Below are 19,503 nucleotides of genomic sequence, written 5' to 3'. Positions count from 1 at the left end.
GTGTATGAAAGAAAAAAAGGTAACTGTGAGATAAGGTGATGGATAGATTAATTAACTTGATTGGGGGGATCATTTCATGACATATACGTATATCAAAGCATCACATTGTATACCTTAAATATATGGAGTGTTTATTTGTCAATCAAACTTCAATAAAGCTGGGGGAAAAAAGAGTGTCTGTGGAAGGCAGCTTAGAAAGGTTTGACCTCCCTTGACAGGAATGTGCCTTTGTTCCCAGGACGATTACATGGAAGCGTTGGCTAGGCTCCACCTCACCGTGACAAGGGCCTACAAAGTGAACACCGACATCAACTTTGAGGTGTTTATTCATAAAGTGGATGGTCTGTCAGATGACCACAAAATTGAAACCCAAAGAGATATTCACCAGAGGGCAAATGATGACCTTGCAGATGCTGGATTAGAAAAAATTCACCTCAGGTGAGAACAGAAATTTCTCAGCGATCACATTAATTGACAGAAGTTAGCAGGTGTGGAGTCCAAAGTCACAATGAATGATTTGGCATGGGCAGTAATTCACCTGTTTACCCTATTTTGTGTTATACACATTAGGACAGTATTTGGGAAAAGCAAACTTTGCATGTGTTGATTCTAATTTTTGGTGATTTTTTTTTTTTTTTGGTTTTTGTTTAAATGTTTGTTTATTTTTGGGAGAAAGAGCTTGTGTGTGCATGTGAGCACATGCAGAGGAGGGGCAAAGACAGAGGGAGAGAGAGAATCCAAAGCAGGCTCTATGCTATCAACACAGAGCCCAAGGTGGGGATCGAACCCACAAACTGTGAGAGCATGACCTAAGTCAAAATCAAGAGTCAGAGGCTTAACCAACTGGGCCACTTATGTGCCCCTTTGTTTTGTTTTTGTTTTTAAAGTTTATTTGTTTATTCATTCATTCATGTATGTATTTATTTTAATTTATTTTTGAAAGAGAGAGAGCGAGCAAGCATGAGCAGGGGAGGGGCAGAGAGAGAGGGAGACACAGAATCTGAAGTAGGCTCCAGGCTCCGAGCTCTCAGCACAGAGCCCGGCGCGGGGCTCAAACCAGTGAACTATGAGATCATGACCTGAGCCGAAGTCGGACACTTAATTGACTGAGCCATCCTGGCGCCCCCCCGACCTTTGTTTTTGTTTTTTAAGCGAATAGTCAAACCTAATGTTTTTCCCACTTGTGAAAAACACTAGATAAAACTCAAGAACATAATCCAGGAAGTTAATCAATGCCGAAGTTTACAGTTTGTGATGAATATGATAGTATCTATATGCACAAGTAAAAGAGAACTCTGAAAACACTTCAAATAGAAGTACAGAGGAAAATCATTTCTCTATTAGTTGTTTTTTAAGATTTTATTTTTAAGTAATTTCCATACCCAATGTGGGGCTCAAACTTAAAACCCTGAGATCAAGAGTCACATCCTCCACCACCTGGCCAGTCAGGCGCCCCTGTGTTAATTTTTTATGGGGAGGTATATGCATCATTCAATTTGCAAATTGGAAAATGAAAAAATTAGATGCTTCAATATCAATAATGTAGCTGTTACTAACCTAACAGGTGTTTGTAAAGATGATCTGGTGTGGAATCTTGGAGAACTAAGAAAGCTCATACAGCACATACCACTGCATTTTTAAGCTTTCCAGTCCAGCCAGTCAGTAGAAAAATGGGTATAATTCTTGCTTTTTGGGAGTTCGGGAGGAATGCCTTGTTAAGACATGTTCACTTTTTTACCGAGTTCATATTGAATTCTACAGGGGGCTAGAATGTGTGTGTATGGACTTAGATACAGAGGGCTGGGTACTGGTGTCATGACATGGCCTCAGCCATCCATTCCCTAGTCAAAAGGAAAACGTGATGAAATATTTTCTCTTTCAGCTTCTATTTGACAAGCATATATGATCACTCAATATTTGAAGCTTTTAGCAAAGTGGTTCAGAAACTGATTCCACAGCTCCCCACCCTGGAGAATTTGCTAAACATCTTTATCTCAGTAAGTACATAATTATCATCCTTGTAGAATCATTTGCAGAATTTTAGACTAACATTGCAAACAGTCTTATTTTTGAAGTGAAAACAGTCTTATTTTTGCTTGCTCTCACAACATTGCAAGGTCACTGAAATATTACTTTGGAAGATTACTACTAAATAACTGTTTCATAGTCTTTAAAATTTAACTCCCCAAACGATTCCTGTACTTCACTGATACAGTGTTTATTCAAGTTGTAGGCAGTCATTCAGTGTTGATAGAGCCCTACCAGATGTAAGGAACATTAAGGGTGGTTTTGGTGATGGTGTGCCTGGGTGGCTCAGCGGGTTAAGCTTCCGACTTTGGCTCAGGTCTTGATCTCCCGGTTCGTAAGTTCCAGCCCCACATCAGGCTCTCCAGATCCCCTGTCCCCTTCTCTCTGTGCCCCCTCCCCTGTGCACACTCTCTCTCACAAAAATAAATAAACATTAGAAAGAAAAGATATATTGTTTTAAATATTTGTGTATGTTTAACACTGTGGATGATGTGCTGGCTGAATGAGTCCTATAAACTGGCAGCTCTAGGCAAGCTCTTCTGTTCAGTTGAGTCAGATGTGATGGCTGTATGCATATTTACTCTGTCACTGTATAGTGGTGAGTTTGTTTAGCTTTTTAAAATTTATTTAAAATATACAGTCAGTAAAATTAGTGTTTTTACTTGCCTTTTCCTAAGTGCAGGTACATCTCTAAGAGCCAGGAAACACTGCCCAGTTTGTTTACTTAAAGTAAATAATTTATGAAAAATAAGAACTTTCCATTTCATATGCAAATCCATTATAAAGGTTTATGTGAGGTTTTTAAATTTTTTATTAAAAATTTTTTTGTTTTCTTTTGATGTTTTTATTTATTTTTGAGACCGAGAAAGCACAGGCTGGGGAGGGCCAAAGAGAGAGGGGGACAGGAACTGAAGCAGGCTCTGCACTGACAGCAGAGAGCCCGATGTGGGGCTCAAATGCTTGAGCCGTGAAATCATGACTGGAGCCGAAGTCAGACACTTAGCCTGCTGAGCCACCCAGGTGTCCCTATGTGAAGTTTAAATTGTAATAAAAAAGAACAAAATTTTAGCAAATTAATCTTTGCTCATTTATATTTTACACTGAGGATGGCATATAATTTTTTTATGTAACAATGACATGTTCTGAAATCAGCTGTACCTTTAAGATAGCATCTTCTTTTTGTTTCAGAATTCTGGAATTGAAAAGGCATTTCTCTTTGATGTGGTCAGTAAAATTTATATTGCAACTGATAGTACCCCAGTGGATATGCAAACCTATGAACTCTGCTGTGATATGATCGATGTGGTTATTGACATCTCTTGTATTTATGGGTAAGTAAAATATTCTTTCTTTTTATTATCCTTTTTTTCAATAAAAAATTAAAAAAAAATTTTTTTTTCAACGTTTATTTATTTTTGGGACAGAGAGAGACAGAGCATGAACGGGGGAGGGGCAGAGAGAGAGGGAGACACAGAATCGGAAACAGGCTCCAGGCTCCCAGCCATCAGCCCAGAGCCCGACGTGGGGCTCGAACTCCCGGACCGCGAGATCGTGACCTGGCTAAAGTCGGACGCTTAACCGACTGCGCCACCCAGGCGCCCCCCCCAAAATTTTTTTAATGTTTATTTATTTTTGAGAGAGAGAGAGAGAGACAGAGACAGAGCGTGAGTAGGGAGGGTCAGAGGGAGAGGAAGGCACAGAATCCGAAGCAGGCTCCAGGCTCTGAGCTGTCAGCACAGAGCCCGACGCAGGGCTGGAGCACACGAACTGCGAGATCGTGACCTGAGCCGAAGTCAGACGCTTAACTGACTGAGCCACGTAGGCACCCCATTATTTTCCTTTTTTTAAAAATGTTTATTTTTATTTTTGAGAGAGAGATGGGGGAGGGGCAGAGAGTGATGGAGACAGAGGGTCTGAAGTGGGCTCTCTGCTGACAGTAGAGAGCCCAATGCAGGGCTGGAACTCATGAACTTGTGAGATTATGACCTGAGCTGAAGTTGGATGCTTAACTGCCTGAGCCACCCAGGTGCCCCTGGGTACGAAAAATATTCCTAAAGGCTATGATCAAGCCATACTTAAGATTAGAAAATGAAACCTTTCACAACCTTTGTAACATTTGCATTTACTTATTTGATTTTAATACTTTTGTTTTAAATAACTGAGATCTATAAATATACCATTTAGCATGCAATAATAAAAAAATTATTGAGTAAATGCCTGGTATTCTGCTAATAAACATATTACGTTATATCATTAATTCCCTGCTATCCCATGGGAATAGGGAAATGGGAATTACTATCCCCATTTCACAGATGGGGAAACTGAGGTTCAGAGTGGTTAAGTTTCTAACCCCTGCTCACACTGTCAATAAAAGATAGGACTAGAATTTGAACTTAAGTCTAACTGATTCCTGGTTCTTCTACTGATCTGTCATCATATCATAATGTCATATACACTTGGGAGAGACTAAGATCCTAGAACTCTGAATACATATCTCTTATTAACAACACTTCTATTACCTTCTTCATTATAGGAAATAACTTCTAGATTCTCTTTAACACACTTTGTCTTTTTTATGAGCAGCAGAGAATTATAAAACCAAGCAAACAATATTACCTGTTTATTATTATGGTCTTAGATTCTTAGAAAACAGAACTTGCTGTACATTTAGAATAATATAAAGTAAACCAGGAGTGGGGAAAACTGATTGTGGTACCAGACATAGAAACATTTCCACATGACTTTATATTTCCTGAATGGGTGTTATATACAGTGAATGGATATGAATTAGTTTGTCTGTCTTAAGATATCAAGTTGTTGCCGTTGATTTATATTGGATCTTACATGCTTATCCAATCATTGATGAGGTAAAGCTCGTGTTCATCTTCCTTTTTACTCACCAGCTGTCACCTGCCTCACACAGCCTCCTTCAGCCTTTGTGAGGGTCTCAGTCTTCCCATTTTTCTTTTCCACTATCTGAAAATCCTTTGCCCCCCTCAGTTCAGATTCTCTCTGTTATACACACATGCATGCACGGTCCCTTCCATTCTGAAATAGGGAAAGTGATCCTTACAAGACTGTGGTGAGGATGAAGTATCATTAGGCTTTACCTGGTAGACCCTGGATAAAGGTAGCTTCCATTATTATTATTGTTGTTATTGTTATTATTATAATACATTGCCATCTGGCTTCAGAAATAGACCTTGTTGCCCAAGATTACTGCTCTACAGCATTCTATTGTTTTTCAGCTACAAGTGGATGACCTTGAAATAGTCATGGAAACTGAATATACCCTGATTACAGTCTAGATTGCTGTGGTAATCAAATACAATAAACACAATTAATCTGGCACATATTTAATGATATGCATAATCATTATTGTGCCATATGGTAATTGGGTGTAAGTGGTAAGCTGTTCATGTAAATGATGTTAATCAGAGTTCCTTTCACCCAGCTAAAACAAACACGAGGCAGGCGGAATCGGGAGGAGTCAGATTGTTTTTCTGAGGTGGAGTGCAGTGTTCCTGAGAACCTGGGTCACAAATCGGGCGTGGGCTCTGGAGTTTCCTTGGTGCTTGTTGGAGCCACAAGGAGCCAGCCCAGTTAACTGGCAGCAGCCAAGGAAGCAGACTGCCAGTTCCCAGCTGCTCCTTGGAGACCAGCAGGGCCAGAGGCAGGTGACCTGGTGCCTCACTTAGTCTGCTCAGGAATCTGCTGAGCTTCTGTTCACCAAATATACACGCACACACACACACACACACGCATACACGCATGCACACTTTACAATATGTTACATCGTCCTGTGTTTTCATTGCTTTGTGGCTAGAAACTTGAGTGGTAGAAAATAGATAGCTGTTGCAGTTGTAATGCTTCACCAATTTTTACCTGTTATTTTTTGTATCTTTTTTGTTTTTCCAATTTGTTTAATGTTTATTTTTTTCTGATTATGAATGTAATCCATGCTCATTGTAGAAAATATGTAAAGCATAAGGAATAAAATTAAAATAAAATTAAAATAACCTCATCATCTAGAGACAGTCACTATTAACATTTTCATATATTTTATTCTTATTTCTCTGTGTAATTTTTAGGATGATGTGGTCACTTTGTATATGTTATTTTATATATATATCCTGCTTTGTTCATTTAACATTATCATCTAAGAATTTTCTTGTGTTACTAAGTGCTGTTGGCAAACAGCGCCTGGTGTCTGTTTACTATTATATTTACTTGGAAGTTTTACATGCAGTCTTCTTCACTGGGTGAAAAACGTCCAGTGTTTCAGTTTATTGTTCTCAGAACATTCCTCATTAGTAAGGGAAATACAGTATAGAAACACAGCAGCTAAAAATGGTACAAAGGAAGTTAAGAATTCTGATAAAGCGTTTTGAACATCAGAGGTCCAACACTTCTTAAAGATTTTTCTTTCACGTTTTGGTAGATTACAGTGAGTTGAATCCTTTTTTAAAAAAAAACTACCTTCCACAATTTACTTTTAAGTAGCCATGCATATATGTGCCGGTTTAAAATACTCTCAAAACTAAAAGCTTGCATTTCCTTTGAAATACTCTACAATTCATGCTTCTCATTTAATCTGGTTTGGCACGCTACTTCCTTGTGATATTTATGAGATTAAAAGCATTAACTCTGAAATTACATTAGTTTGAGTCCTGGCTCCACCCCCATCGTCAGCTTTGACCAAATTATCCTATTTCCTCTCAATACCTGGCTTAGAGGATTCTTAGGCCAGACAATAGATAGTTCCTGGTAAAAGCTAAGAATGGTGCCTGTCACATAGTAAAAGCTGGCTCTTATAATGCAAAGGGATTGGTTTAGCACCAGCTGAGTTATTATGTTGAATTAATAAGGTCTAGCACAATTCTAGTTAATCATTTCTGGTCAATTATTCATTAATTTGGGAAGCAAAAATACATACATGCATGCATACACACACAGTTGCAGAAAAGGTGCAGGGAAGTGCTCTTTTGCCTCTGAGGAAAGAAATCATAACTCTGATTACATTAGTGTCTTCAGAGGGTCCAGTTTTGATCATTCAAGGCGATACTAGTAATAAAAGTTAACACAATAGTTAACATTCATTGTGCATTTTACATGTTTTCAGCACTGTGCTCAGTGCTGTGTATCTATTATTTCATCGCGTTGGGAAGCTTTGAGGTAATTTCTGTTAGGATACAGATAAGAAAATTGAGGCTCAAAGAAGCTACTCACATTGCCCCAGTTCCCATAATAAGTGGACTAGGATTCAAACCCAAGTCATCTGTGTCTGCAGGCCACACTTTCTTAAATAGACCAGTATACTTATTTAACGTTTTATTTTGAAAAAAATTCAACCCTACAGAAGATGTGCAAAGATAGTCCAGTGAACTCCTACGTACCCTTCACTGGGATTCACCAATTTTTACCAATTTCCCATATTGGCTCTTTCTTTTTCTAATACAGTTGTTGATTTGTTTTTGCTAAACCATTTGAAAGTGAATTGCAGACATCATGAATCTTTGATCCTACATAATTGGGTGTTTATCTCTCCAAAAAACAGACATTCTTTTATAAGACCACAGTTTATCAAATTAAGCATATTTAGCATGGCTACATTAATGCATTATCTAATATATTGTCTGTATTCAAATCTTAACCAGTGGTTCCAAATCTGTCTTTTATAGCAATTCTTTCTCCTGATTCAGGCTCTAAGCCAGTCCTTGGCTGTTGTGTCTCCCTAGGCTTCTGTAATTTGGAACCGTCATTCAGCCCTTCTTGGTCTTTCATCAGACCATGCTTTTGACAGCCTGGTTGTTCTGTCAGAAGAAAACAAGAAGCCCCGTGGGCTATGGAGGCGAGAAGAGCTAACCTTCATCCCTTACTTGTGTACCTCAGGTGCCTGAAGAGTTGCCCACCTTCCCCAACAGCCACTCATGTGTCAGCAGGAAGGGACTGTCATACACCGTGTACATTCTTGTGATTGTGTGTTTCTGAGACTTTTGCTGTAAGGCACTGTAGTTGTAAACAACTTTTCGTTACGATTATCATTCTGTGTGTTAAAGCTGGTCTCTGTTGCTGGGTTACAGTTTGTAGTTTTTCTCAATAGTCAAATATGTTCTGGTTTCTGTCCCTATTCAGCCTCAAAGAAGATGGAGCAGGAACCCCCTATGACAAGGAATCAACAGCCATTATAAAGCTGAATAACACAACAGTTCTTTATTTAAAGGAGGTGACAAAGTTCCTGGCTCTTGTTTGCTTTGTCAGAGAGGAAAGCTTTGAAAGAAAAGGTAATTTTGTGTGTGTGATTTAAATGAAATATTTCACTTCGGACTCCTATTACTTCTGCTCATTGAATGTGGGCCGTTAGCAGCATGCCTGTGGAAGCTTCCAGGCTTTAGTCACCAGGCCCCCTTGGCTCCTACCCAGCTCAGTCAGGCTTTTGGGATCTGTGAGCCAGCCTGCCCTCTAGTGACGCAGCTGCCAGAGGAGGAGGTGGCACCAGACCATCCTCCCAGGAGCTTTTGCTTTTCTGGGAGTGAAGCTGGCTGAAGCCTTGTTGCCAGACTGTAAAGTCCCTTCTCAGGGAGGGCCCCAGTGGCCTCCCTCTTGGTCCACTCTACTGCATGGTGTTAGGGACCATGTGACCCCTTGAGATCCCTGTGTAAAGGAGGGGATTTGTACAGCATTAAAGTTAGATAGTATTTAACTTCTGTTCAGCCTTTGTACATTATTAAAAAAAAATTTTTTTTTTAATGTCTATTTACTTTTTTTTTTTTTTAATTTTTTTTTTTTTTCAACGTTTATTTATTTTTTGGGACAGAGAGAGACAGAGCATGAATGGGGGAGGGGCAGAGAGAGAGGGAGACACAGCATCGGAAACAGGCTCCAGGCTCCGAGCCATCAGCCCAGAGCCCGACGCGGGGCTCGAACTCCCGGACCGCGAGATCGTGACCTGGCTGAAGTCGGACGCTTAACCGACTGCGCCACCCAGGCGCCCCTAAATGTCTATTTACTTTTAAGAGAGAGAGACAGAGTGAGAGCTAGGGAAGGAGCAGAGAGAGAGGGAGACACAGAATCTGAAGCAGGCTCCAGGCTCTGAGCTGTCAGCACAGAACTTCACATGGGGCTTGAACCTGTAAACCACAAGATCAGGACCTGAGCCGAAGTCGGACACTTAACCAATTAAGCCACCCAGGTACCCCAGCCTCTGCACATTCTTTAAAGAGTCCTCAAAACACAGGGCTGGCATCATGATTCTGAAAAGGGAAGACATGAATATGCTCAATAGAGTCACCAATAAGTAAAAGAAAAACAAATAATATATGAGTAAATGATAAATATGACATAATGTAAATATATACAAATACATATTATATGTGAATGTAAATGAGTAAATAAATAAAAATAAAATAAAACCAAAGCAACTAAACTCACAGAGATACTTATTCCCCCCGCTACTGTTTAAACTGGGAAATACCAGCTTACTGACACACTAGGGATTTTTGCTAGCAACTAGGGCATGATTTACCAATTTTTTTAGGGTAAAAAAATTCCCAACAGAGTGCCAATAGTAACATTTACTAAAATGCCTTTTTTTTTTCTTTATAAACAACACATGTTCATTATAAAAATACTTTGAAACTTTGGGAAAATATAAAGAACAAAATAAAACCATTCAATTTCACCATCTAGAGCTAAATCCCCATGTTAAATTTCTGAGATTTTCTTTCTCCCCACCTCCCTCCCTCATCCCTTCTTTCCTTTTGACAAAAGTGGGGCTATATTGTTTATATAGTTTTATATCGTATTGTCTTTACTCATTTATATCATGAAAATTTTCCTAATTCATTAAGCATAAAAACACAATTTAGATTTTTTTTTTAACGTTTATTTATTTTTGAGACAGAGAGAGACAGAGAATGAACAGGGGAGGGTCAGAGAGAGGGAGACACAGAATCTGAAACAGGCTCTAGGCTCTGAGCTCTGAGCTGTCAGCACAGAGCCTGATGTGGGGCTCGAACTCCCGGACCGCGAGATCGTGACCTGGCTGAAGTCGGACGCTTAACCGACTGCGCCACCCAGTCACCCCAAATTTATTTATTTTAAGGGAGAGAGAGAGAGAGAAGGGGAAGGGGCAGAGAGTGAGAGAGAGAATCTCAAGCAGACCCTGCACTGTCAGACTGTCAGCGGGGAGCTGATGACACAAGGCTCGGACCCATGATCCGTGAGATCATGACCTGAGCTGAAGGCAAGAGTTGGGTGCTTAACCAACTGAGCCCCCAGGCGCCTCTGTGCGTATTGTGTTTTAAACCATTATACATATATTTCCTTGGTTAAAGATATTTTCAGAATTTATATTTGGTGATTAATACTTCATGTTGATTTTGGAAGCTAAATAAAAGTAATGCAAATAGTACAACTAGAGCCCCAAAACAATCTAGGCTAGCGGCAGGTCCTAAAATTTAGGGTACATTAGTGTCAACCTGGAGAGCTTGTTTTTTTTTTTGTTTTTTTTTTTAATTTTTTTTTTCAACGTTTATTTATTTTTGCGACAGAGAGAGACAGAGCATGAACGGGGGAGGGGCAGAGAGAGAGGGAGGCACAGAATCGGAAACAGGCTCCAGGCTCTGAGCCATCAGCCCAGAGCCTGACGCGGGGCTCGAACTCTCGGACCGCGAGATCGTGACCTGGCTGAAGTCGGACGCTTAACCGACTGCGCCACCCAGGCGCCCCGAGCTTGTTTATTTTGAACTGATTTTAGACTTAACAGAAAAGTTGCAAAAATAGTACATGGTTTACACATATTCCTCATCCAATTTTCCAAATGTTAACATCTTACATACTATATACTACAGTATGAAAAGTAGGAGGGGCGCCTGGGTGGCTCAGTCATTTGGGCATCCAACTTCAGCTCAGGTCATGATCTCATGGTTTGTGAGTTCAAGCCTTGCATCGGGCTCTGTGCTGACAGTTCAGAGCCTGGAGCCTGCTTCAGATGCTGTGTCTCCCTCTCTCTCTCTGCCCCTCCCCCACCCACACTCTGTCTCTCTCACTCTCAAAACTAAACATTTAAAAAAGTTTTTTTAAAGAAAAGTAGGAAATTACCATTGGTATAATACTATTAATGAAACTGTAGACCTTATTCAGATTGCGCCATTTTTCCAAAAATACCCTTTTTCTGTTTTAGGATCCCAAATTGATTTACTGGTTATTCTTCCAAGTCTCCTCCAATCTGTGACAGTTCTTCATCTTTCATGACCTTGACACTTCTGAAGAGTACCGATCAATTATTTTGTAGAATGTTCCTCAAATTGGATTTGTCTATTGTTTCCACACAGTTGGAACAAGATTATGCACTTAGGCAAGAATGTGTCCTTCTCAGTGTATCCTATCAAGTGGTTCATGATGTTGATAAGTCTTATTACTGGTGATGCTGACCTTGATTTAGTTAAGGCAATGTCTGCCAGGTTTTTCCACTGGAAAGTTCCTGTCTTTCCCTTTCTAGTTAATAAATACTTTAAAACTATGTAAATTTTGTTCCTCCTCACACTTTTGCCCATTAATTTTAACATCCATGTATGGTTATGGAAGTAAATTTAAGCAGGAATTTATCATGTGGATCTTTTTTTTTTTCTTTTAATGTTTATGTATTTATTTTGAGAGAGAACACGAGCAGGGGAGGGACAGAGAGGGAGGAAGAGAGAGAATCCATGCTGAGCTCACAATCGATATTGAGATCATGACCTAAGCCTAAATCAGGAGTTGACATTCAACCAACTGAGCTGCCCAGGTGCCTTGTGAATTTCTACTTTTAAAACTTCAAATGCAGCAAGATACTGTTAACATTTTAAATTGCAAAGATGAATTAAGTTAAGATTTTTCAGGAACTATCAATAGAATATTTCTTTTTTGTTTGTTTAAAATGTTTATTTATTTATTTTGAGAGAGAGTGCAAGTGGGGAGGAACAGAGAGAGAGAGGGAGAGAGAATCCCAAGCAGGCTCCATACTGTCTGCACAGAGCCTGACTCAGGGCTCAATCTCATAAACTGTGAGATAATGACCTGAGCCAAGATCAAGAGTCGGATGCTTAACCGACTGAATAGAATATTTCTGGCACCCCAATAGAATATTTCTGCAAGTTGAATTCTCATTGAGCCAGTTTTTTTTTAGCTAAGCTTTCTTCCATAAGTTGGTTCCATATACAGTAAAACCTTGGATTGCAAGTAACTTGTTCTACAAGTGTTCTGCAAGACGAGCAAACATTTCTAGTAATTTTTAACTTGATAAACGAGCTATGTCTTGCAATATAAGTAGTATGTGATGCCGAACCTCACATGATCACAACTGAGGCAGTAGTTCTTGAATTTGTTTCGATATACAGGTGCTTTGAATTACAAGCATGCCTGTGGAATGAATTATGCTCACAAGCCAAGGTTTTACTGTATAGGCAAAGAATTTTGAGGTTGTTCTCACATCTTGTATCCAAATTCCCACTAAATAAAATCATTTATTTGCTCCTTGTTTATTTTCCTTTATATTTGAAATTTATTTCTTTTATTCTTCACACCCAGTGTGGGGCTTGAATTTATGACCCTGAGATCGAGAGTCGGATACTCTACTGATTGAACCAGCCAGGTGCCCCTATTTTCTTTTAATTACATGCTTTATATGAAAAATGGTCCCAAAAACCAAACTGAGGAAGTGGGGAAATGAGTTGGGAAGGTAGAAAAGCCCCCCAGAGTGGTGTCAATGAGCAGTATTATGCTCACTCCCAATAGGAGAATCTCTGAGAAGCTGTGTGGAACAAATTCAGATCACCCCAGTTGAGTATGGAAGACTGAAACATTTATCCACCTTCCCCCAGGCCCCTCTGTTTGAGGAGTACCCTTAAAACGTTCATTCCCATATCTCTGGTACCTGTCTGTGTGCGGTTGAGGAAGTTCTGTGGTCTAAAGAAAGCCTCAGGCAGAAAAGAGCTACTTTTTTCTTTTTTAAGATTTTATTTTTAAGTAATCTCTACACCCAACATGGGTCTCATACTCACAACCGAGATCAGGAGTCGCATGCTCTACTGACTGAGCCAGCCAGGCACCCCTGGACTTATTTATTTATTATTACTTATCCCTTTATTCTGGTAATTGTCTTGAGGGAGATCACTCGGAGGTTTTATTGCACTGTGGTCACTAACGCTGCAGAAGCACCAGAGGGCGCCTCTGAGAGGGTTTCCAGCTCCTGGGAGCTGAGATGGTGTTTGCTCCAGTGCACTACGACTATTTGGAAGAATTTCACTCCTTGGCTGGAATCCCAATTCTTTTATTTTGGGTTTGGGCTTTGGAAGTATCACCTGAGTGGATGGAAATAACCACTGGGCTACTTATTTCAATACAGTTAAAGATAGTGAATAGAACCAACTGCCTTATCCTAATTGGTATAAACATAATGTTGCTCTCAACACTTTTACACATTAGTGATGATGAAGAATGCACTGAAGACTTTGGATTATCTTTTATTCTATTCTTGTACCAATAATTTCAGAAAACACAAAAAGATTCTCCCTTACTTTTTTTGCATTTAAAATTTACTTAGTATTGAAAAAACTCGAGTGTCATTGATTGTTGAACTTGTGAGCTTAGAATTGACTGGAGGTGACTGTTACCACTCTAAACTTAGGACTTTGCTTTCCCCAGGGCTTATGACTATGGCTTAAAGATAATAGATATTTGGTAAATATCGATCAATTGAATCATTGATCCTAAAGCTTTGAGATCTCAGCCATACTTCAAGTCAGGGTCTGCCTCCACTCAGAGTCAATTTAATAATCCCCTTTGGGGAAAAGTAATAAACATTTCATGGAAGATATGTCTTAATTGTAAGAAATTTTGAATTCTGACATGTCAGAAAAATGTGCACTTTAGTTGGTTCTTCAAATGTTGTGGATCATAGACACTGTGGAAATGTGGTCTATCATCTGGAAACTTTTTTTTTTTTTTAGAGAGAGAGAGAGCATGAGTGAGGGAGAGGAACAGAGGGAAAGAGATAGAGAATCCCAAGCAGGCTCCACCCTCAGCACAGAGCTAGACTCGGGACCCGATCTCATGACCCCAGGATCATGACCTGAGCTGAAATCAAGAGTCAGTCGCTCAACTGACTGAGCCATCCAGGTGCCCCATCTCTGGAACCTTTCCTTAGGAAAACATGTCCATTTGCAAAATCTTGCCTGCAATTCCTGAAGCCCAGCTGCAGAGCTCCTCAGGAAGTCTGTGAACCTTCTGTTACGGCTGCTCTTTTGCCTCCCCCTAGTTGTTTGTCTTGGCCACAGCAGACATGAAAAGAGGAGATTGTTTCTAAGTGTCTTTTTAAAAATTTTCTTTTCTTTTTATTTCAAGTAGGCTTCACGCCCAGTGCTGAGCCCAATGCTGGGCTTAAACTCAAGACCTTGAGATCATGACCTGAGCTGAAATCAAGAGTCAGATGCTTAACCAGCTGAGCCACCCAGGTGCTCCATGAGACATTTCTAAATATTTTTGTTTTCTTCTCCAGGGCTTATTGACTATAATTTTCATTGCTTCCGGAAGGCCATCCATGAAGTTTTTGAGGTGAGAATGAAGATGGTGAAATCACGAAAAGTTCAGAATCGGCTACAGAAGAAAAAAGGAGCCACCCCCAATGGGACCCCTAATGTGCTGCTGTAGTGAAGTTTCAGGAGTATCTTTTTAAGCCAGACCTTCCAGTGAGGCCACTGAGCTGTGTTGCACTAAAGGAAAAGGAAAAAGGATATGGGACACATGATGTATTTGGTGTAAGAAAAGAAAAATTCCTGCAACCCTCTTGATCTTCTCTTTTTTAAATAAAGTGAGCACTTTGAAGCCAAAACTTGTATTTTAACAATGAAGTAAAATCTGTAATTTCGTTACACAAATGTAAACTTTTATGGTCTGTGGTCAGAAACTCCTGTGTGAGGACTGCCAGGAACTGTATATATTTTGCTCTTTTTCATGTTTTTTTTTCTTTGAACTTTGATAAAACAACTTTTCTAAGCTTTTTTCTGTACTTGGTGTCAAGGACATGCATACTGTAGTGTAGTTCAGATCTATATGGCAATCAGAAATCAAAAAGCAATGCACTGGCAATGACTTTTTTTTTTTTAATCACTTTGGGAATCTTTGCTAACAATTGTCGAGAAAAATCATTTTTCAGTGGAGCTGGAACAGATTGGGGCAGCAAGCTCCAGGAGCAATAAGAACTGTCTCCTGTTTATCACTGGTATAAACGGGAGTTTTGTAGAATACTGTTAGCACCAAACTTACCTAAAAATTTCTATAGCTGGGGCAGTACTTCCCGACTCAACAGTTTTTACAGAGCTCTATACCTCAACACACATCTCCATAATCATTTTATACAGAGAGGTCGTTCCTTTTTGCTGCATTACTGTTCTTTAGAACCTTCGGGACCAGATTTCCAAAATGGTGCCAATCACTGGAGATTGGTCAAAGTAACATCAGAGGCCACATGGTTTCCCAATTGTAGGTGATTGGTACCTACAGATTTAAAAATATATATACAATTCTGTATGTTCGGCCCTGAGCAATGGGCCTGTTGTTGTGCAACATTTAAAACATTTGTTGAGGATCATGACCGCAGGGAATGTCCCAGAACTTGAGCGGAGAGCATAATCCTGGTGAGCATGTTTGTCGCCACTGAGCCTCCTGCTCATCTGTGATCGTGTGCCTTGTGGACTCTGCCTGTTCCCACCTTAGGACTGAACTAGAGCTCAGCTTGCTAGCAGCACACTCTGCACAGCTGAAAAGCCATCCTGCAAACCCCTAACGATCAGTGGGAAGAGGAGGCGTTACAGTTAGCTATGTCTTGGTCTCCATGAAATTCTTCCACTTCCACTTACCTTAGACTATCAGGATGTTAAGAGACTTACTAATCACCCCTCACCCCAGACCATTCCAAGTAGGTAATTCTATGTCCATCCCCAGGGTCAGTGCCCTAAAGCTACTTGTGGGTATTAGAAAATAATTTTATTTATTTATTTATTTTTAAGCAGAGACTCCTGAGGAAATCAAAGCTGGTCCTAGCAAAATGTACCAAGTTTCTAAAGTTACTTGCCCTTGAAACTATCTCACTTCCATCTGTAGCTTCCTTCCATCCTCTCTCCTTTACTCCCCAAATCCTATTCCTTTGAGGCTGCTAACTGCAAATGCAAGACTGATTGTGGTTTAAGATTTGAGTCCTCCCAAGGGTCTGTGCATTTTGGAAGGAAATTTCCAAAAATCATTAAGGCGCCCAACTCCCTTCCTCATGATTCCTGCTCAGAAACCTGGGTCAGTAGAAGCCCAGGGTTCCAAAGGAGCCTTTTCCTTAATTTCTAGACCTATATCCTGTTGGATCTTTGGATCTTTGCCAACAGGCTTGGTACATATGGGTTATTCTTATAAATTTAATGCTCTAATATTTTTTACACAATGTTTCTTTTTGATTAAGCAAATAAAGAATCACTTTTCTAATGTGACTTTATCCTAAAAGTAGAGACACTTGCCTATCTGGTAAATCACACATTACTTAGCTATATATATATATTGTTGTAACCAGGAGGAGCTTCCATTTTTAAGCTGGGTATATGATGGGTTTTTGTTAAAATGTGCCTTAAAAGTCTATTACTTCAGGAGCAAATGGTTCTTTTGGAGAAAGCAAAAATAATCCTATGGCATAGGACCCAAGTTCATGGTAGTAAGTGCACTCTTTGATTAATCACACACTAATCCATAGATTACTGCCTCAAACCTGTAAGCATGGTAATGACCTCTTAGTTAAAGACAGATGTAGGAGTTATGTCTAAGAGTTCAATTTTTGAAGTCTGTGCTATTGGAATTAATCAAATCTCTTTGATTCCTTTCACATTTTATTTCTGATATGGAACTTGGGTTACTGCGATGCGTATGACCATATTTAGGTCTCAAATCTAATGCTATAAATACAAAGCCCAAATACATGGCTATGGTGATGGCCTGGAACATTTTTGCTCCTTTTCAAGGGTTGAGAACTTGACCTACAGGTTTCTGGGGCAATTAGAACTTCTGTGTAGAGGTGAGACTGAATTACCACCTTTGGTTATTTTTAGTGATAAAAATTAGTGTGTATGACCAGGGTAGAGTGTTTCTGAAGGAATAAGTAAAAAACTGGTTGGCATTCACAGTGTTATTTTGTGAACATAATATATTTTGGACCCTTAAATATAAAATGACTAAAAACTCAGCAATATTGTTAAATACGGGTTATATGCTAACTCTGTTTGAGACATACTCCAGAAAAATGGCTAAACTGTCTTGATTATTAAAGTATGGTATGCATTTAACTTCTATAGACTGGTTGTAATTTGTAATCAAGCATCGTATTATGTTTTACTTTAAGCCGTACATCATTTGTAATTATTGGTAAACCGTTGCTTTCAAGAATGTTAACAGCCAATTGAAAAGCATGTGTCATGCTCATGATTTGGGAAGGCTCTCATTTTATTTCAAGCATATTCATAACTAATCATTCTGGGAGCAGAATATTCTCTTGGTGAAGCGTAGGTATGGTCCTTCCTACTTGTGTGGTTTTATCCCATACAGGAGTATCATTGCTTCACTGGCCCTGCCGGGTCCCTTTAGTAAAATGTTTGTCCTGATTAATTTCCATTTTATGGAAATGAAGGTAAACTACTCTACTTACATTGGATTTACACTTTTATTTTTATATTGTGAACACCCTTATCCATATTTTTGATGGGAACATGACTGTTTGGAATGTAGAACTGGTTTTTCAGTAAACTTCAGATATTAATTCTTGCTTCTCTGGCCCTAGTCCCTAGCTACCTGGGAATTCTTTTCCAAACAGTCCACCTCATCGATTCTGCATTGCTTAGTAAGATTCCACTCTGTGATGACTTTGACAGATACCTAAGAGTTCCCAGAAAAGACTAGCCTTTAGATGTTACATCTTATATATGAAATTCTGTTTCTGGTTGGAAAACCTGACCTAAGATAATATTTTTCTATGGTTTTTTATCAGTGGTGATGTTGAGTTTAGGAGAAAGAAAATTGTCTTGAACAGAGTTACTTACTGATAACATGATTGAGTGCACACAATATTTCATAAGTGCTTTTATGTAAGTTATCTTCATAAACCCAAGAGGGGGTACTATTATCACTATCTTACAGATGAGGCAACTGAGGGTAGAGGGATGAAATCCCTTGGTCAAGATCATATAAGTGGTAAGACAGAAGGGCCGGAGTCTGCCTGGAGAGTCCACCCTCTCAATACTGCTCTAAGCAGCCAGACCACATGTCCCTTTAAGTAGCCTCCCTTCACAAATCTGAAGACGGGGACTTGAAGTTTAGGATTTACTGCTGCGTGGACTTATGAAGGCTAAAATGCTGGGATATTAAAAAAAAAAACACCTTTTCTTACGCGAGAACCAATATGAGCAGCTCTAAATGTACTTCAAGATTATGCGTTTTTCTTCCTAATCCATTAAATAACTCTACTGCCAAAAATCATATTAACAGATAGTGTTTAAATGTCAGAAGAGAATTCAAATACCTTGTCCAGACTTTTGGTCTTCTAAGAAACCAAAGTATATAAAATTCTGAGAAAACCAAGAGAGAATAAGCCTTTGAGCTTAGCTGTATTTAACCTTTTACTTCATTTTTAATATGTGTAACCATATTTATAGAAAACAAAACACTGATCTGGACTAAAATTCAAAAAGATACTTTTCAACCCTAACCTTTTCTTGAGATGCAGACCTATATTTAAAATTGCCATTAGCATACTTTTGCTGTCATCTTCTATTAGGGGACCCTTAAATCTAACATGTCCAAAAATTGAACTTGCTTCCTTCTTGCTAAATCTCCTCTTTCTATGGTGGTAGGACTATACTCCCTGTGGTGCCTGCCAGAAATGTAGGCCTCCTTCTTGGCTCTTCCTTCCTGTTCACCCTTTCAACCACCCAGTTCTTTCAGCTCAGCCTTACAAGCTTTTTTTTTTTTAAGTTTTTTTTTTTTTTTTAAGTTTATTTATTTTGAGACAGAGACAGCATGAGCAAGGGAGGGACAGAAAGAGAGGGAGAAAAAGAATCCCAAGCAGGCTCTGCACCGTCAGCACAGAACCTGATGCAGGGCTCAAACCCTAGAAACTGTGAGATCATGACCTGAGCCAAAACTGAGAGTCTGACCCTTAACCAGCAGCCTTACAAACTTCTATTCAATCTATTCTCTCCGTCTCTTTTGCCATTATCCTGCTTTAGATCACCATCTCCTCTCTCTGGATCTTAATAACCTCTCAACTAACGTCTCTCCACCTCATCCATCCATTCTCCACACAAGACCCAGAGTGACTGTTCTACACCACAGTTCTGACCACATCACTCCCTTGCTTAACACCCCTCGTAGCTCTCCATTATAGATCTCAGTCATACTCCTCAATAC

The 19,503-nt window shown here is 39.5% G+C and overlaps 1 protein-coding gene across 1 annotated transcript in view; it reads left to right on the top strand.

Annotated features, from left to right (window-relative positions):
* RRAGD (Ras related GTP binding D) overlaps positions 1-17,376 on the top strand; it is a 39,965-nt gene extending 22,589 nt beyond the window's left edge. The window contains exons 3-7 of the mRNA XM_047860662.1: positions 239-438; positions 1,883-1,997; positions 3,217-3,359; positions 8,164-8,312; positions 14,567-17,376. Coding sequence (XP_047716618.1) covers positions 239-438; positions 1,883-1,997; positions 3,217-3,359; positions 8,164-8,312; positions 14,567-14,718 — 759 coding nt within the window. The 3' untranslated portion in view covers positions 14,719-17,376. The remainder of the gene's footprint in view (positions 1-238; positions 439-1,882; positions 1,998-3,216; positions 3,360-8,163; positions 8,313-14,566) is intronic.
* Positions 17,377-19,503: the final 2,127 nt, after the last annotated feature.

This window comes from Prionailurus viverrinus, chromosome B2 (genome assembly GCF_022837055.1).
Source record: "Prionailurus viverrinus isolate Anna chromosome B2, UM_Priviv_1.0, whole genome shotgun sequence".
In the NCBI taxonomy this organism is placed as follows: Eukaryota; Metazoa; Chordata; class Mammalia; order Carnivora; family Felidae; genus Prionailurus; species Prionailurus viverrinus.
This window is presented reverse-complemented; position numbering and strand designations above follow the sequence as displayed.